General features: G+C 35.6%; 1 protein-coding gene across 1 annotated transcript; it reads left to right on the top strand.

Annotated features, from left to right (window-relative positions):
- Window positions 1-410: 410 nt before the first annotated feature.
- LOC113863859 (protein HUA2-LIKE 2-like) lies at window positions 411-19,633 on the top strand. Its single transcript, XM_027497613.1, has 11 exons — window positions 411-817; window positions 1,364-1,440; window positions 10,415-12,280; window positions 14,490-14,946; window positions 16,747-16,855; window positions 17,000-17,112; window positions 17,225-17,412; window positions 17,504-17,975; window positions 18,092-18,530; window positions 18,640-18,807; window positions 18,935-19,633. The coding sequence occupies exons 1-11, from the start codon at window positions 692-694 to the stop codon at window positions 18,958-18,960; spliced, it is 4,041 nt and encodes a 1,346-aa protein (XP_027353414.1). The 5' UTR covers window positions 411-691; the 3' UTR covers window positions 18,961-19,633.
- The last annotated feature ends 503 nt before the right edge of the window (window positions 19,634-20,136 follow it).

Genomic DNA, 20,136 nt, shown 5'->3' with positions numbered 1-20,136 from the left:
AACGTGTCATTTGCATAACTTTTTTAGGAAAATAATTGAAAAATCAAGGATTAAAAATTTATTAAAAATATGATTTTTGTTAAAAGGCATATTAAAAATATATTAAATTAAAATTTTTATAAAAATATTTATTAACTGTTTTTACGATTTTTGTTTTTACATAATTTTTAATAAAACATTAGTAATCAATACCCTTATCCAGAAAGACTCCAAATTAATTCAGTATTATATTAAGTTTAAATGCCTCATACTTCAAGTCAGCCATGGTAATTTCTTCCTTATTAATGGATTTTTCACATAAGGTAGAAAACTAGGTTTAGTTCAGGGGGTCACCTGGAAGAGCCAATTAAACTATGAAAGACAATTAAACACACAAGGCGCACATTAGCGCACTTCACGGGAGTATGAATGCATACTCAGCTCCTCCGCACCCTAAACAACACTGCTGCAGCAACAACAACAGCAACTTCTTCTTCCACACCACCAAACCAGCTCATGTCATTTCAATTCAAACTCTCTCTTCTTCTCTCCCCAATTAGGGTTTTCCCCAATGCCTCCTAATTCTATTTCTCTCTGCAATTTCCCAACTGTGCCAATCCGTTCATTTGTTGAGCGAATTTGGTGCACTGTTGAGTTCTCCGCTTCGATTCCGTACCAATCGCTCACTATTATTTGACTTTCGGTTACTGTCATGCCGCCTAGTCGTAGGAAGGCCGTGAAAAAGGCGGCGGCAGCAGCAGCCGCTGCATGCCGGCAATGGAAGGTTGGCGATCTTGTGCTTGCCAAGGTTAAGGGATTCCCTCCCTGGCCTGCAACGGTGGGTGCTTTTAGCTTTCTAGCTAACTTTTAGTAAAGGCTTTTGTTTTTGGGTTGATTGTTGAATAGTACCCCCTTGTGTTGCATGATACTTTATTTTCCCTCAACCATGGTTTGGTGTAGTGTAGAGGGTTTGTCTGGTGTTAATTTATGAATTGGGGATGATTTTTTCTTTGGTTAATATATATTTTTAATTTAAAGTTCTTGGGTCTAACCTTGATTTTCTGATATCTCTTATCTTAAGTTTGTGCCGTTGTATTTTGATATTACTTGGGCATTGGTGTACTTAAATGATATTCTTGTGGAGATATTTAATGGATAACTTAAGCGGGCCGGAAGGCTTCTATGGAAATCTTTGATTAGGAACGGGGATGGAAAAGGTAACAGACCAGAGGCCCTAGGTTATACAACCCAGAGCCTTGCTTTGATATTTCTATGGTCCTATATAGCTTATAGGTTTGTTATGGCCACTTTTTTTTAATTTTCTTTTCTTTTTGTATGTTATAGAGATTTTGTTTGGCTGATTAAGTTCTTTCGCTGGGGGCAGGTAAGTGAACCAGAGAAGTGGGGTTACACTGCTGATTGGAAGAAAGTGCTTGTTTACTTCTTTGGTACCCAACAAATGTATGTATTCAATCCATGTCTCATTTGATTGTGTTGCTGTTAGTATGCCTGTAGCAATGATGTGCTGTGTAACTTATGGAATTGAATGTACATGAAAAAAATCCCAAAACAAATATATGTGATAGCAATAACATCATGTTGTTTCACCTAGGGACATTGTAATTCGTAAGGTTTAACTGTGGCATTCTTATTGATATGTCATTGATTTGGTATTTGCTGTAAAGTTATTAGAGATTGTGGTGTTAGTAAGTAATTTTCCTTTTGTACTGCTGGTTTTTTGAGTACAACTTGATTATTCATATGTCAAGGTGAACGGTTGGATTACTTGGGAGTACATTGTATATTTCAATATTTTTTATGCAAAGTAAAAAACCTGATGGCTTCAATTATTGTAGTCCACTTGTGACGATAATGCTAATTGAGGACATACCTGTTGACTGTTGTTTTCCATTAATGTGCCTTTATGGCATGTATGTATTATTGGTTTAGTCATATTTAAAAGATTTTGTTCTCTGATAATTTTTCTCTGTAGTTTGAGTTGATAATAGTAGTTACAAGTTTTGTGCATATATAAGTTTTTACCTTTAGGGCATGGTTCTTGTGAGAATCAGACCATACATATTTGTGCTTATTGTAGTGTCTGTTTTAGCTTTTTAGTTCTCACCTGCAGAGAAGGGAGAAAAAAATGAATGCTAATGGCTCTTATGTCAGTTACTTTTATGGGGGGATTTGATTAATGTTTGTCACATATTGCAGTGGAGTGAGTTATGTTGCCAACACACTATTGTTTGGACTATATTTTGATACTTGATTTTTGAAAGAGTTGATAAAATTAATTTTGTATGTGTAATTACCGAAACAGGGGTGTTTGGTTCATATTAGAGAGTAGTGCTTCTAGTGTTTTTATTGGATAGAAATGTTTTCTATACTGGATCCCTAGTTAGGCTTTGTGATTGCAAATTCTCGTAACCCAAATGTTTTGGTTTCTGCTCGGTCCTTTGTCTCTTTGTTGTCTTTAATAACTGTCCTGCCTCTGTGCTACAGGTTGGATTCTTGATTTATTTAATCTTTTGTTGTTTATCCTATTCACAGAGACTGAATGCGGTTGTATGGGTTTTATGTTTGTTTTATTTCCCTAAAAAAATGGACATCCTCAATTAACTTTCTTACTATGTTCCCACTATCATCCTTCCTTTAGCACTGTCTCTGCCTATTCTTAAGCTCATTAAATCTAATTTGGAACTTTTTCCAGTTCTTTATTATGTTGATACCCAAGGAAGTTATAAGCTGGTTGAACATGCAGTGAGAATATTAAATTTTGGTGTATGTGCATATCTAATATGGAAATATTGTCATATTGATATATCTCCATTTTTATGTTAGTTTCACTTCTTGAGTTAAAGTGGTTGATCATAAAGTAGGCTTTAATTTTTATCTTGTGTTGAGATCCTCATAACCTATTATGTTGTGTGATTTAAAGAGGAGGATTATTAATTTATTTGGGAATTGCTAGTTCTTTCACTTCTTTGTTGATTGTTTTAAATATTAAAATAAGGTTTGAATGATAAGGGTTCTGGAAATATTTCCATATTTGATTAGGGGCAAACTACTTATGTGTGCGTGTGCACACACATACAAGATGTGGAACAGAGGCATTCTCCTACAACTAAGGAGAATTGGTAACTACAATCAAAGTGACAGAATTCTACTTAATGATAGTTGACAAGTATAAATAAGTTAAGAATGGACAAGTAATATATCAGGAAATAAATGCAGACAATATCTCCAAATTAGAGAAGTTATTGCAACACTCTCCTTCAGGCTGGCACGTACATGTCCTTTAGTCCCAGCTTGCTAATTAGCTTCTGAAAATTCTTAGTTTAGTGGCCTTTCAATTAGTACATATGCTATTTGATCTTCTGATTAAATATCTGGGAGGTCAATTATACCAGTTGCTAACTTGTTGCTTTCTGAAAAAATGCTTATCAATCTCCAAATGCTTTGGGTAATCATGGGGAACTGGATTATATACAAGGCTCATTGCTGACTTGTCACAATTCTGGTTCTTTGACCTTTCTTCTCTCAGTCCCAAAATCATCCAGAATTATCTGTAACCACAGTAACTCAAAAATCTAGAATTCTGCACTTGATCTTGCTACTACATCGCATTTGTTCTCCATGTTACATAGTTACTCTGATAAAGATGCAGTATCCTGTGAACAGAATTGATTAACTAGTAATCCTTCCTAGTCAACATCCATACGCTCTCTACTGATAACTTTCTATTGGGTCATAGTATAAGTTATGGTGTTTAAGGTTAGCAAGAAGGAGTTGTATCTTCTGTTTGAAAGATTGTCGTAAGATACATAATGGGATATGGAGTGTAGGGTGCAACTTCTTTTGCCTTTTCTTACAGCAATGGATAGATGAAGATTAGAATTCTGCACAACATGTAACGAGGATTTTTTCTTACCTAGAGTAGAGGTATCAGCAAAAAGAGGACTAGATTTGGGTTCCATCCTGATGATTCTCTGTGGGCTTCAGTAAAAGTCAAATCCAATGATTGAGCATGCTATCGAATAGGTCTGGACTTCCTCTCCTCAAGTACACTTTTAGTGGTTCTTTGGACTGTGAGGTAGGCTCTGTTTTTTTGTTTTCCTGAACATGTAGGAATGAACTAAGTTAGTTTCGGTGAATAGGGAGTAGTTTGACAATCAGATGGAAGATTGGAGGGTGGAAGGATATGAGTAAAGTAGTTACTGTTAAGTTAGATAACAACAGTTGTTTAACATCATGAGACTTCTCCTCCTGACATATGAATATTATGGGAGAGATTCAAAAAATCTATAGAAACAGAATTTTAATGGTAGGACGATGGAAATGTATATACTGTATACCCCTCTTAGACATTGGAGTATCGTAAACACACACAGTTGAGGGCTTAGGGACCAAGTTTGCTGTCACAATTGCTGTTTATGAATATGAGGACAACCAAAAATTCTCAGTGCAATGTGTTTAAAGAAGTAGATCAGATAATGGCTTAGAAGAGCATATAAAGGGCTTTTGTTTGAAAGAGATTTTGAAGTTTGGCATTGCTTCACCTCAAATTAATCTTGTACAATCATCAATGAAGGATATGAATCATCTTGCTCCATTAATAGAGATTAGATTGTTGGAGATTTTTAGAATGTGAAGGGCATTTTTTAATGAAAGTGTTGGTGAGACCTCAGAGATCAATAATTCACTTTCCCTTAACTATAATGGATTTTTCATTAGCAGCAGCAAAGATGGACTAATTAGTAGAACTAGGCTTGTAGGTTTTAAAAATTTGTGAGGAGTGGTTCATGTGGTCATTTACAGCTAAATTTATGATCTATGACTCATGGCTGTATGATTAGTCTTAAAATAGTTACCAAGAACATGGTATTAATGTACGGTTCATATAGACACTTGATTTCTCACATTTTACATTGTTGTCACAAGCTTACTTTAAAGTTAGCTTGGTTCAAGGTAAGTGAGTAGGTGAATGCGGTATGCAGGAAGGGTACTTGCCTGAATGAGCTATAGAGCCAGAGTTGGCTATTTAAGTTTCAAGAAATTTTCACAGCTTCTCAATCCCTTCTTTGTAGAGGGACCGATCACTGAACATCAACTTTATGCAAATTCAAAGGTTCTGCTTTCTTTTCTGGGCTGTAGAACCAGCTTCATTCTGCCTCTGATTATGCGCTTCAAATTTTCCTGCTGTGCCTTGTTTTATTGCAATGAGTACACCACAGATTCCCTTGGTTCAGGATTTTGCTTGGTCTTGGTATGGACCATTTTCATTAGTTCTCCTCTCTGCAGCTGTGAAAACTGAATCCGTGTTGTTGGATTGAGGGGAAGAGGTATAATCCATCATTACAGGATGGTCTTTCTTTTCCTTGGACAGTGGGATGGTCTCATTTAGGCTTGATAAGGCTCTTCCAAAAGTCTGGACATGAACTTGATCAAAATCTATGCTTTGACCAGGCAGGAATGAAAAAACTCGAGCTCTTTCCCTCACCTATGGAAGAGTTTGATTAGCTTCTTTTGATTTCAGTTCCAGATTCCAAACAAGTTTGTTGCCTGCTATAAACTGTTCTTACATTGAAATATTCTGTAACTGAAAAGGTTGTCTACTTGCCTTGCTTCATATGAACAAGCCTTGTCTTAACTCGTAGATTGTAGCAACATCTGGGGCTTACAAGCAATTCTTTTGGACTGTTTCCCCTTTTTTTTGTGTCTTAAGTAACATAAAATTCTGAGATGCCTTTAACCAGCATTGAGTTCAGCAGCCAGGTTATGATGATAGTACCTTCTACACATAGTAGTCAATCCCGGATAGCGGCGCGGAGCGGCCGACCTCAAAAACGCTATAGCGGCATAGCGGATAGCGGGATGGCCGCTATTTTAGGTATTATAAATATACTCATAAACTCATAAATTAAATTACACACATATATATATATATATGCTTAGATGTCAATAACAAGTAACAACAAAATATAAAAATAAATTTAACTAACTAAATTTAAGTCTCTAATGCTTAGATGTTTAAAAATACTAAGTGTTCAATTCAAATACAAATATTTTAATAATTATCATCATCTTCATCTCCAAGATTTGCAATGTCCTCTTCATTTTCACTTTCATCACTACTTTTGTAAAGAACCTCCTCCTCCTCCTCCTCCTCCTCATCCTCTTCTTCAGAGTCTTCGTCATCACATTCTTCTTCTTCTTCTTCTTCTTGTACAATTTCTTTCCCTTTTCCCTTAGATTTAGATGAAGAAGCAATTGTAGTTGTCTTGGATTTTGATTTAGCTTGTTGCCTAGTGTAGGTTATAGGCTCACTAGCCCCAATTGCATTAGCAACAGCTCCCCAAGTCAAGTTATCATCATCAAACACTAATTCATCTACAGCATCTTCATCATCTCCAGCTATTCCTTCTAGCAACCAATTATTACTATCATCAACATCCTTTAAGATAATAGGATCCACCACGTCAGAACACTCAAAACGTTCATTAAGAGCTTGGTTATATTTAATAAAAACCAAGTCTTGTAACCTTTGATGCTCAAGTCTGCTTCTCTTTTTAGAATGAATCTATTTTACCATAAAAAAAAAATATTAGATTTTCACTTTTCATAAAAGAACTTTAAATTGAGGATTCAGATATTTACTTACGTGCTCAAAAGTACTCCAATTTCGTTCACATTCAGATGAACTACAAGTCAAACTCAACACTCTAATAGCAATATTTTGTAAATGTGGTGTACGTACTCCATAATTCTTCCACCATTCAGCTGCAAGTTATGCATCAACTTATTAACCTTTTGTGTTATATCTACATAATTACATTACAATAAAAAAATTAAACAAATCTCTTACCAGGAGCCATTGTAGCCCTTTGTCTTTTTGCTCCACTTAAACCAAAGAGACCTTCAGCTCTTCTATATGTTGACAATTGAACTGTAGCATTGTCTACATCATCTTCACTTGTACATAGTCTCTCAATACATTTATACAAGCCTTCCACAACTTCAGGATCATTCTCAATTTGTTTATTGCTATAAAAAAATTGAGGATTCAGATAATAACCTGCAGCATGTAATGGATGATGAAGTTGACACTCCCATCTTCTATCAATTATAGCAAAAATCTCCTTATATTTGTCTACATTTCCTTTGAATGCATTTTGAATGCTTTCTTTAGCTCTATCAATTGCTTCATATATATAACCCATTGCAGGCTTTCTTTCATTATCAACAAGTCTCAAAACTTGCACAAGTGGCCCCATAGCCTTAAGACAGAAAACCACATCATTCCAAAAAGAAGGCATAAGTACAGTGTCTGTTGCCCTTTTTCCTTTAGCTTCTTTGACTGTTTTGGACTTTAACCACTCATCGGAAATGAACATTTTTCTAAGGTTGTTTTTTTTATTATGCAACCTTTGTAATGTGAGGAATGTTGTGGCAAACCTTGTCACTCCATATCTAACCAATTCAGCTTTATTGGTGAACTTCCTCATAATATTCAAAGTCAATGAATGATTATAAATAAAACCCACAAGAGTAACTCCCCTTTGGATTGTTCTCTTGACTCTAGGTATTTTTCCAATGTCTTCTAATATCAAGTCAATACAGTGTGCAGCGCATGGAGTCCAAAACAAATGTGGTCTTTTAGCTTGCAACAACTTACCTAAAATTAAATTGCATAGTCTAAAATTAGAAACTAATAAAATAATTAGTAACTGAAATTAATATAGGGAGTTAAGAATAATTCTTACCAGCTAATACATAATTACTTCCATTATCAGTAACTACTTGCACAACATTTTTCTCTCCAATCTCTTCAACAAAGCTATTCAAGAGCTCAAACAACTTTTCTCCAGTTTTCATATAAGCAGATGCATCAATGCTCTTTACAAACATAGAACCAGTTGGACAATTTACTAAGAAATTGATCAATGTTCTATTTTTTTTATCCGTCCACGCATCTGACATAATTGAACATCCACATTTTTCTCTTTCTTCTTCACGACTTTTCAACATTTCCTTTGTATACTTTAACTCCTTTTTAAGAAGAGAAACTCTACACTCATGATAACTAGGAGGCTTTAGATGTGGACTATAGTTTCCAATAGCTTCAACCATTAATTTGAAACTTTTTGAGCGCACAACGTTGAAAGCAATTCCATTCCTACAAAGGAATCGCTCTATGTATTGAACTGTTCTTGCTCTTGCCTCTTTGACACAAGCATCATTTATACTTGTTTGTCTTTTTGATTTTGCTAATTTGATGCTTGTTTCTGTACTCTTTAACCATAATAAATCCAATGGGCCCTTGACATTTTTTCCTTTTTTGGTGGCATTACAACCACTAACATAAACTGATGCAACACTTGAGGTTGCAGGTTGTTTTTCACTACGAATATTTTGAATTTCTTGCACCTCTTCTTCATCATCATCATCTTCATCATGCTGAAGTAAATATACCTCTTTTTCAATTCTCTTCTTCTTATAAGCTGCTATTAGTGTTTCTTTTATTTCTTTGGGAATCCTTGGACACTTATCAACATCTCCCTTCACTCCCATTTGGTGCCTCTTTGCTCGGGTAATACCGCCTGTAGTCGTTTTTTCACAAAAGTCACAAGTAACAGACTTTTTATTATTTATGTCTTTTAAACTATTCCATTGCCAACCTATATCCAAATTATTTCCTGAAGGCTTCACTAATGCACAGGATGAAATTGAAACAGAGCCGGTTCCTTGTGACAGATTGGGAGGAGTAGCCATTACTTCTTTAAGCTTTGAAATTTCGAACAGAAAATAATAGAAGAATCAAAACAGAGAAGAGAAAAAAAAAACAGAGAAAAATATAGGAAAAAAAAATGTTCAGTACCGGAAAGTTCGCCGGAAGTTCGCCGGAAGTTTGCCGGAAGTCTGCCGGAGTTGGAGAAGATGACCGGAAAGTTGTGCTGACCTTGAAGAAGATGAGAAGAGATGAAGAAAATGACTCAAAATAATTTGGGTCACCTTAGAAGCTTGCCGGAGACGAAGAAGATGACCGGAAAATCAAGTGGAAGTCTCGCCGGAAAAACAGAGCACAGCGAACAGAGGATGACCAGAAAAGCGAGAACAGAGGAGAGAGAAACGAGAACAGAGGAGAGAGAACCGAGAACAAAGGAGAGAGAACCGACGGGAGAAGAGAGGAGAGCAGACTGATGGAGGCTAGGGTTGAAGAAGATGATTCAGAAAAATAAGGGGGGGTCGAAATTCCAAAATTGCCCCCCCTTAAAGGGCCCTAACGGTAAAAGATGAGGGGCAAAAAGGGGAAACGCGTGAGAATGAGATAGCGGCCGCTCCAGCCGCTATTTTCGGTGTTTTCCGCCGCGAATCGCGGCGCGACAGCCGCTACTGTGAAACGCGACGCGACAGCGTCGCCGTCGCGGGAAAGGGCCGCTCCGCCCCGCTCTGCCGCGATTGCGGCCGCTATTTCCGCTATTGACTACTATGCTTCTACATCCCATGTTTTGAACTTCTTATCATTACACTAAGGTTGATTGTCTCAGAGATGATGAAGTCTCTGCTTCCCGTTTAAAGCTAGCTTCACTAATCTTGTCTGCGGTTAAAATAATTTTTGCCATCCATTTTTGTACGACAATCCCCAAATTTTGCAACTTTGAAATTTGACTATTTGTTTTGGAAGGTTCTAAATGAATGGGACTGCAGTGTCAATGAAGGCCTTTAGCTTAGAAAAAATGGAAGGACAGTTGCACTAGAGCTCCTGTAAGGGCTCTGATACAATCAGTGATAGAAGTTCTGGAATAATTTTTCTATATTTGATTAGATGAAAACTGCGTATCTCCTATATGTATACAAGATGTATGATAGACTTTCTCCTATAATTAAAGAAAATTGATAACTACAATTAAGATGACAAATACAAATAAGGAAAGAATTACAGGTAATGACTAGGGAAATAAATATGAATTAAATGCAGACAATATCTCTCTATGTCAGAGAAAACATACCAACAAGATTGGTTATGTTTAAATAAGGTATGATGTGACTTAATATTCAATCCAATATTCATACTTAATAAGGGGACGGAGTGATTAACACGAACTTGAAGGCAAAGAATAATAGGTGTTGAAATTTGAATTTTGATTTCTTCGTTGATGATATGATTTAATGGGCATGGTTTAAATAATATTATTTTTGTCTAACTGCATTGGCTTTAAGTTAAGCTTTGCATAACTGTGTTGCAATGCAGAATCTCTCTCATAGCATTTAGTTATTTATCGATCAACTGCATTTGCTTTATGTAAGACTTTTTGTAACTGTGCTGCAATGTGGAATCTCTCTCTTAATATTTAGTTATTCACCCACGTACAAGCCTGAATTTTATTCAGCCTGCACGTAGCCTTAGTTTGAAATGGTTTTGGCTTTGTAGAGCTTTCTGCAATCCTGCTGATGTGGAAGCATTTACTGAAGAGAAGAAACAGTCTCTTGTCAAACGTCAAGGAAGGGGTGCTGATTTTGTTCGTGCAGTAAATGAGATTATTGAAAGTTATGAAAAATTAAAGAGAGAGAATCAAGTTGATGACACTAGCTCTCGGGGTGAAGTTGCTATTGCAAATGTGTCAAATCCACTTGATCCATCTGTGAACATAGGGTTAAAGGATCAGATGGATGCTCCTTTGACAATTCATTCACAAATGAAATCTTCAAATTCTATGATTGACAGACCTGAGCTAGTTTGTGCGGCTGAGGAGGACTCAACTGTTGCACAACCGAGGGATGAATCTTATAATGTAGAGGCTTCATTGGAAGAACCTACTGGCAATGCTATTGCAACTGGGACTGTAAAATCACCTTTTCTAGGAACCCAGAGCAATGCACCAGTTCATAGGTATAGACACTCATTACGGGTCCAAAACTTTGTTGTATCTTGTAGTGATGGTGGCAATAGTGATGGTAACATATCAACTGATGCAATTCAGAATACGTCAATAAGAAGGAGTAAACGTATCAAGAAATCACCTGACTTTTTTGGTTGTGATGATACTGATTCATCTGGCTTTGCCTCAAATGGTAGCATGGAGGACAATGATTCTGAAATTATTACAATAAATTCTGATGCCTTTAGCTTAAGTGAGGGAAACACAATAGATTCTAATTTAAAACTTGAACAGTCTGAGACTGTAATCAACAAGAAGAAAAGAAAACCAAACAAGAAGAAGGAAACTAATGATGCTGGTGCTCAAAATGCCAGTCAAAATTTGCAGAAAATGTGTGGAAATTCAAAAGAGAGATGCCTTGACCAAGATGGAGATGAACACTTGCCCCTGTTGAAACGAGCCAGAGTTAGAATGGGTAAATCATCCGAAGTGGCAGAGCTCAGTGGCATTGTACATGTTCAGGAGAAAAGCGGCAAGGAAGATATTTTTGACTTGCCAAAGCAGATAATCACATCTTCAAATTGTGAAAATGGTAGCCTTGCAGAAGGAGACTCATCAGCATTGAATGGAGCTTTGGTTAATGTTTCCCCTTCTAACTTAATAGCTCGATGTTCTGAAAATGGGTCTTGGATTTGTAAAATTAAGAAAGATGAAATGTTTGGCTGCTCTGTAGATGATGAAGCTGCTTTACCCCCATCCAAACGCATCCATCGTGCTTTAGAAGCCATGTCTGCCAATGTTGCTGAAGAAGGTCAAGCTTGTATGGAATCATCATGCTGTATATCTGCCATCAAGAGTTGTCCTTGTATAACTGTTAATAATGGAGGTAATGGTTTAGAACTGCAAGAATTGGATTCTTGTGGGATTGACTGTTCTCATGTTAGTGTGTGTAGTTTTACAACTTGTTCAAATCCACTTATTCCAATAGAGAACGAGTCATCTACAGAAGTGGATAAGCAGTTGGCCAAGTTCCAACGACATGAAACTGGAAAGGATGTCATCTCAGGTGAAGATCTTAGTGATTCTATTGTTTGTCAGCCTGCTAAAATAGATTCACAGATTCAATTCCATGGAGAAATTTCTCCTGATCTTGATGTGAAATGTTGTCAAGTTGGAAGCAATCAAGATTCACCAAGTCCCTCATTGCCACCAAATGATGATGATAATATCAGACCTGTGAACCATTCAGATGCATCTGATGATACATTAGAGCTTGGTGGAATGAGTCTTGATCCTGTGGCATGTGCTTGTGAAAGTGATAAATTGTTACCTCAAAACAGTATTAACATGCCTCAGAATGTGGATGTCCGTGAGGATATGATGCGAGCAGTTGGTGATAGCAGCAAAATTAATGACACGTAAGCTTCTTTTCTAGCTTGCTACAGTTACTAGTTTCTGACTACTCGTAACCTTGAAGTGAGAAAAAATAATGAAAAAAATAAAGCATTTTTACTGCTTGTGTTCATTGATGAAAAATTACTTTTATTGTTTTTGGGTTAAATAATATAATTCATTTAGTCTTTATAGTTGATAAGTTTACAAATTAGTTTCTATACTTAAAAAAATTATGCCTTAGTACTTATATGAGTGTTTTGTTATGTTTTAGTTCATGTCATTTACATTTTAGTCCCTACAGTTAACAATGTCATAACAATAGAGATTAATATGTAACAAAGCATCGTTTAAGAATAAAACATAATTTTTTTTTAAGTATAGAGACTGATTCATAAATGAATGTTAACAATAAGGATCAAATGTACATTATAACTGGAGATAAATAAAGATTTTTGGTAGACTTGTCTAGGAAAAAATAAAGAATGGGGTACTAAATAAAAGAATTGTGAACTTTTAAGAAATTGAAAACTCATATTTAAGTCAAAGATTTATGGTTCAAGGTTATAAATATTTATTGATATATAACTTATTGATTTGGTGAATACATAGATCAATAAAAAAAGTTATATTTAATAAAATATTAAGAATAACTCACATATGATAGAGTTTTTATTATGCTTGAATAGAATACTAGATATGTCTAGATATTTTTTTTATGGACAAAATATCTAGTTGATAGAAAAGTATCATAAAGATCAACTAATGATGTTTTGAGTCAATATAATGAGAAATGCTTGCTTATATTATGATAGAAAAGTTATCAATTCATTTATGTAATAAAGTTAATCCTTTAAACTTAAAACTAACTATGTAATTTCACATCTCAAATATAGTAAATATTTAATTTCTTATAAAAAGATGATATCATAGATTTTATAGAAATTGATATATTATATAAAAAATATAGAATATACAAATTGAGATAGTTACATATTAAAAAATTATAATGAAAATGTTAAAGTTGATATTTTGTTTATTTTTTTAAAAGGTAAGATAAAATGTAAAATATAAAATTCAGTAAATTTCTTATTAGTTAAAAATTGAGTGTTATGAAGATAAGATTGAACTATAATACATGTCTTTTCTCAACTAAGTTTGTGTTTGGTATTATTTTAAAATTATAATTGATTAAAATACACATTTGGTCTTTATATTTGACACATTTATGAATTAGTCCTTATACTTAACAAAGCTTACATTTTAATCCGTATATGATTATTGTGTTTTGTTTTGGTTTCTTCTTTTGTTAACCACCTTATAATTGTTGGGACCAAAACGTAACTTTTTTAAGTATAGATACTAATTTATAAATGAGTGTTAATTATAGGGATTAAATATATAATTTAACTTTATTTTTCTTTAAAGAAAGAAGTTTTTGTTGAGAAGCTAAAGATTAAATAGCATATGAGCAAAGCACTAACAAGCTATTGTCATTCTATTTTTCAAGCTGAGATATTTTGGGTTTCACAAAATTGCTAGTCCAAATTTGCAAGAAGTTATAATGGCCTTCCCAATTTTTTTTTGCTTTTCATTCTCTGTTATGTATAAATATTGTTCATTAGAAAATTTGACTGGATGAACTTGTGTTTGTAATTTAGATCATACTTGTGCAAATAGTTGTGTTTTCCAACTTAAAATCTGATAGCTACAGCTGCTGATTAAGAAAAAAACAGAAATATGAGCTGGAGGTAAACACCTCAAGACAGCACTGAAACTAAGAGTGTGAATGGAGCTAAACCTCCTTACACAGGAAAAACAGTAAAGAAACAGAAAAGAGAATTGTCTTCTCAAAATGAATACTAGCGCTCGGTAACCCACAATCTGCATGATTTCCATGTCTTGTGCCCCTCTGTTTCCTACCCTTCTCGCATCATTTTCCACATGTGCCCTGAATCCTCCATATTCCCCTCTCCATTTGTAGGTTGTGACCTGTCCAAGTTCTGCTACCCTTTTCCACTATAACTCTCTTTGGTAAATTTGTCACCCCTTGTGTTGTACATGTTTTATTTGGGTCTATCAAATTCAGTTACTGGGGTATGTTTGATGGAGTTGCATAGGATAAACATTTTTATCAATCTGTTAAAGATAATGAAAATGAAAAGCGAACAATTGTTTAATGAAAGTATGCTACATCTTTTTCTATTCAAGAAACTCATTTTATTTTTTCTTCAGGCATGAGGTTGTGAAAGAGGTAAAATCTAAAGGACAAGAGGAGGATATGAATTCTGTTTCAATATCAAATGATTATTCAGGTGAAAAGGGTAATTTGGGCATTCTGTCAAGTCCATCCTTGACTGATGGCAGGGTTTGCCTTCCACAAGGTTCACCTCCAAATACATCAGTTTGCAATATTTCTACATCAGACAGTAGTAATATCCTTCAAAATGGAAGTTGTAGCCCTGATGTACACCAGAAGAACGATTTATCTGCTCCTGTTGATGGTTGGAAAGATGCGAGTGGGACTGTGGCAATTCACCAATCAAGATCTGTGGGCAAGTCAACTGAAGCCGGAGATGCTGCTTTGTTGTACTTTGAAGCTATGCTTGGAACATTGACAAGGACAAAGGAAAGTATTGGTCGAGCAACACGCATTGCTATTGACTGTGGAAAGTTTGGCATTGCAACTAAGGTATAATGTTACTTTAAATTTTCATTTTCCTCCTTGTGCCCCTTTAGGAAATGTTTAATCATTGAATTGTGAATACTTTTTAATTTAGATTTGTTTTACTTATAACAAATGACTTTTTTAGGATTTTTTTGGACCATTATGATTTTTGTGTAATAAAATAAGGGAATTATATTGTACTAGCTTTCAAGTCAAGGGATGTATCCAATTTATGCTTCTTGAGAGCTCATAGTCTAACCTTGGAAGCTTGGTTACTTACTAGATTTTTACTTACAAATATAAATTGATCCCATGATCTCTTGGTGCATTGACATCTTATCTACTTAACAACTTCTGGTATTAATTGGACAGTGAGTTTGTGCAACCTAAATTAGGTGTATTATTATTATTACTATTACTATTGTGTAAAAGAAAAATGCAGAATTCCAGTGAGGTAAAATGTCAAATATTCTAGTTTTTTCTATGTTAATCACAATGTTCAAGTTTTGCTTATGGTTGAAAAATTTATTGGAAGTATGGTTTCAACTATGATGGAATAATGGGATATTGGTATGTATATTGAGCTTGGGAACAACTGTGTTTTCTCATTTGCCCCTGTTCTTCAAGATTACCTTATTTTCTCTGCTTTTTTTATATTCTATAGGTTCAGGATATAAATGCAAGGCTGATAGGAAATTATTTGTGTCTTCATGCATTAAAATTGACTTTTGGAAACTTTAGTGTGATGATGATAACCATATTGTGTCTTGGTAGAATTTGGATTGCTTGTGGGGGGAACATATGGTTTTGGCAAGACCAAAAATTTGGAGTCAAGTTCGTTAGTCCTTTGTGGATCTTGAAGATTGTCTTGTTCCTGTTGTGGAATCCTTAGCCAGAATACCTCCCCCCATCCCCCAAATAATTGAATAATAAATTGCATGCTTGTTTTGGGATTAAAAGGCCAAATCTTTTGGGCCAGTCTTTTAAATTCTTTGATTTTTTTTGGGGTATCATTCAGCTTGCTTTTCATTTGGCCATTAAAGTAAAGTAGGCATACATGTCTTTGTATAGGAGAGGAGAGAGGCTTAAGTACTTGTAAAATCATTATAACTACAACTCACAAGTATTGGTTGATAAGTGTTGCCTGTAAAGATTTTTTGGTCCAATTTGCATAATCAAGTTATATGGTTTGGGAAATAGTGGAATTTAGAATATAGTGAAAAGTTGTACTGAGAGCGCACTTACCCACAGGGTTTTATCACTTGAGGATGCTAATTAAGAATTAAAACAAATTTATTTATACTATTATTGAAAAATGGAGTCCCCCCAGACCCCCACATGTTTTCTTATTGTCAACTTTCACAAAATGCTCAATATTTGTTTTTACTATAATTAAAAAGAGAGCCAAATGGTCAAAATCAATTAAGCAGAACACTGAGGCCTCTGCATATAATTGCTTACAATTTTAAAAAGTGCAAATGTGTGAATCAGGTTGAAAGCTTTTGGCATCCCAGGCTCACAGAGGAACTTTATTTAATGTGTTTTCTGAGTATCACTAGGTTTGCACCTGTATGTTTTGATTTAAATGAATATTTGTGAATCGGGTTGAAAGATTTTGGCATCTCAGGCTCATAGAGGAACTTTATTTAATTTGTTTGTCTGAGCATAACTATGTCTGCCCTTTAATTGGAAATTAACTGTCTAATTTACTTTGTGGTTATTTCATGTAGAAAATTGTTGTACCTTATAAAAGCTTTTCATGTCTTTTATTGATAATATGTGAATTCTTTTTTTGGGGGTCTGGGCTATGGGGGTGTATTCTAGGTGGTGGAAATTCTTGTCCACAATCTGGAAACTGAGTCAAGCTTGCAGAGGAGGGTGGATTTGTTTTTTCTTGTTGACTCTATTGCTCAATGCTCTCGAGGTCTGAAAGGTAATTGCTTATCCCTTGATGCTTCTTTAATTTTGCAAACAAAAACAAAAGAATATGTGCGTATCTGTTGATGTTGTAAACATATTAGAATATTATATAGGTATTTAATATCTGTTGATGTTAGAAATATATCTGATTTTCCAGGAGACATTGGTGGAGTATATCCATCTGCTATGACAGCTGTCCTACCACGCCTATTGTCTGCTGCTGCTCCTCCTGGAAATGCTGCAAAAGAAAATCGTAGGCAGTGTCTTAAGGCAAGTTAATGAAATTTCCTGTTTTCTACGTTGAACATGTGCTCTCAAGTCCTTTCTAAACATCTATTTTTTGTGTCATTATTCTTGTTAAGCTTTCATCCCAATTATGTAGGTTTTAAGGCTTTGGTTGGAGAGAAGAATCCTACCTGAACCCGTTATTAGACATCACATCCGGGAGTTAGACTTGTATAGCAGTTCTGCTTCTGCAGGTGTCTTCTCACGTCGTTCATTAAGAACAGAGAGGGCTTTTGATGACCCTGTCAGAGATATGGAGGGTATGCTGGTTGACGAATATGGAAGGTTGGAATTTGTTGGCATAACAATTCTGATTTTGTCATTGTATCTTGTACCTCTGTTAGTGTTTTTACTTCAGTTGCATTTGGCCTTGCAGCAACTCAAGTTTTCAGCTACCTGGATTTTGCATGCCCCGAATGCTTGATGATGAAGGGAGTGACTCTGATGGAGGGAACTTTGAGGCTGTCACGCCTGAGCATCATTCTGATACATATGAAGTGCAAGAAGCAGCACATGCAATTGAAAAACACAGGCATGTGTTGGAAGATGTTGATGGCGAGCTTGAAATGGAAGATGTGGCTCCCTCTTTTGATGTTGAATTGAACTCGGTTTGTAATGTTGAAAGAGGAAATGCTACACAGTTTGAGAACAATCTTCCTTCGGCCTTTGCTCCTCCTTTACCACAGGATGTGACACTGTCATGCCCACCTCCACCATCTTCCCCTCCACCCCTGCCACCTCCTCCTCTACCTCTACCTCCACCCCCACCTCCTACATTGCACCTCATGTCAGCAACCTCTAAACAGTATCATGTTGCAGTGGATTCAAAAAGTTTTACAGATTCGCTGGTATGTTTTACAACTTTTGCTTGGGATTTTTGCACTCCATGTTGTAAGTTGCAGAAAATGACAACTCATGTTGTAAACTTACTCTTTTCTACTTGGGCTTGGATTCATTTTTGCAGCCTGTGAAAGCCAATGCACTTTATCCTATGGCTCAGCCCGTGGCTCTGCCAAGAAATAGTGAACCTATCAGCGATGCAGTGCAATATACTGTCCATGAATGTAGAGATAGGCAGATGCAGATGCCGGAATCTACTTGTTCTTTCAACACTTACCCTGGACAACCACCTGACAATTCTAGGAATACTGATGGTGTGACAATGCATAATAAAGGTTACTCATTACGGCCACCTCACTATGTGCCATCCCATCAGTTTTCTTTTGTTCATGGGGAACGTCGTATGATGTCTGAGAGGGAGGTCCCACCACCCCCTTCATTTTCCAATAGACACCACTTTGCACAGAACATGACGAGAGAGAATGTTTATGACAATCACGAGAGATTAAATCCACCTTCATATGATTACCAAGAGAGATGGGGTGTTCCTGCTCCTTATTCTGGTAAGACTGTGATAACTGATGGTGACTGATATTTGGGGTGAAAGGGTGCATGGTTTGCTTTGGTGGTGTATGTATTAATAATTGTCATTCTTGGGGTTTCTGCTTTCAGGTCCTCGGTATCATGACAAAGGTGTGCCTGCCCCGTATGGTTGTCATCCAAGTGAATCAAGTAGATTACCAGGTCATGGGTGGAGATTTCCTCCCCAGTCAATGAATTACAGGGGCTCCATGCCTTTTAGACCACACTTCGAAGATCCAATTCATGTAGCTAACCGAGGTATTTACCCTCTGTTTACAGGTTTTCATCAATAATGAATAATTCTTTATTTTTCGATTTATCATTTCCTCGACATTCTGAAATATTACTTATAAACATATTTTGGTTTATAATAATTATGTTTCAGGCCCAAGCTTTTGGCAGCCAAGGTGAACTGAAATAACCAATAAATGAAGGCTGGCATACTCCGTTAATCAGCAGGCCTCTATAGTTATCATTCAACAATCAGTATCATTGTTACTTATATTTCACCAAATGAATGTTAGATACAACCCACTTTTTGGCGTGGGTCCTGTCATCGTTTAGAAGAGGTGGTTTTTATCCCATCTTTCTGTACATGCAAGAAAGAATCATTAGAGTTCCGCAGAATCTGCACAGGATATGGTCATAGTTTGCTAGATTTGTATATATCTATATATATTGCAGCCTCTTCTGCAGAATGCAGAGCAGGAAGTCATTGTAGAGTTGTTGAAGAACTGTAACTTATCTCTAGGTTGTCAGCAAATCAAATTCTTTTGTTTCAGATTATATAATTTATTTCATGGAAGCCCTTGTAGATTTTAGACAAAAATACATAAAACAATTTTCAGTGCGGTTTCTTGAAATTGTTTTTCCTAGTACACCGAAAACTTTACCTCAGGTAACTCTTAGCTGAGTTACTTGTGTTCCTCCCCCCCCCCCCAATACAGCATTGAGTTCAGTGCAGCCTGTAATTTGGTGGTTGACATGTGACAATAAAACGTTGCCCTACATAAAAACGCGTGGGGCATTTGTAGCCACTTCGTGGTTGGTTAGAATTTATTGAGGTAGTTGGTGTGTTTATCCCCGCAAGTGTTCCATATCATGAAGCGTGACTTTCTGTTCTAATTTATGAAAGTACTTTTTACTGTGAATTTGATTTAAAGTTGAGTACAATTAATTTTGATAAAATTGACTTTGAGTGATTAAATGTGATTGAGATATGCGTAAAATTAATTAGAATTGTATATTTTTATCATGAAGTTCGAAATTGATTTTATAACTGTAAAACAAAGAAGTCCTTAGAAAATTTGTTTCTGAAGTGAAGAAAAACTTGAAGAATTTTTTGTCTAAAAATTTTAGTTAGTCCATATTATTTTTTAAAAATGGAACTTTAATATATATAGATCAACCAATCATTGCATCACGAAGCTGAAGCTCAAAAAGAGTGAGGACCACCTTCCGTGTCACTTATGGTCACGTTCTTTCCTTTTGGGATAGGCTTATTTCTTCACAATCAAGAAGTACAGAGGTGACTGTCTGTCCTCTATGCCAACAGTTCAGTGAGTTGGAGCTAATATACACAATATT

This window comes from Abrus precatorius, unplaced genomic scaffold (assembly GCF_003935025.1).
Source record: "Abrus precatorius isolate BTA unplaced genomic scaffold, Abrus_2018 Scaffold3, whole genome shotgun sequence".
Taxonomy (NCBI): domain Eukaryota; kingdom Viridiplantae; phylum Streptophyta; class Magnoliopsida; order Fabales; family Fabaceae; genus Abrus; species Abrus precatorius.
Note: the sequence above shows the minus strand (reverse complement) of the source record. Positions and strands in the feature narration are given on the sequence as shown.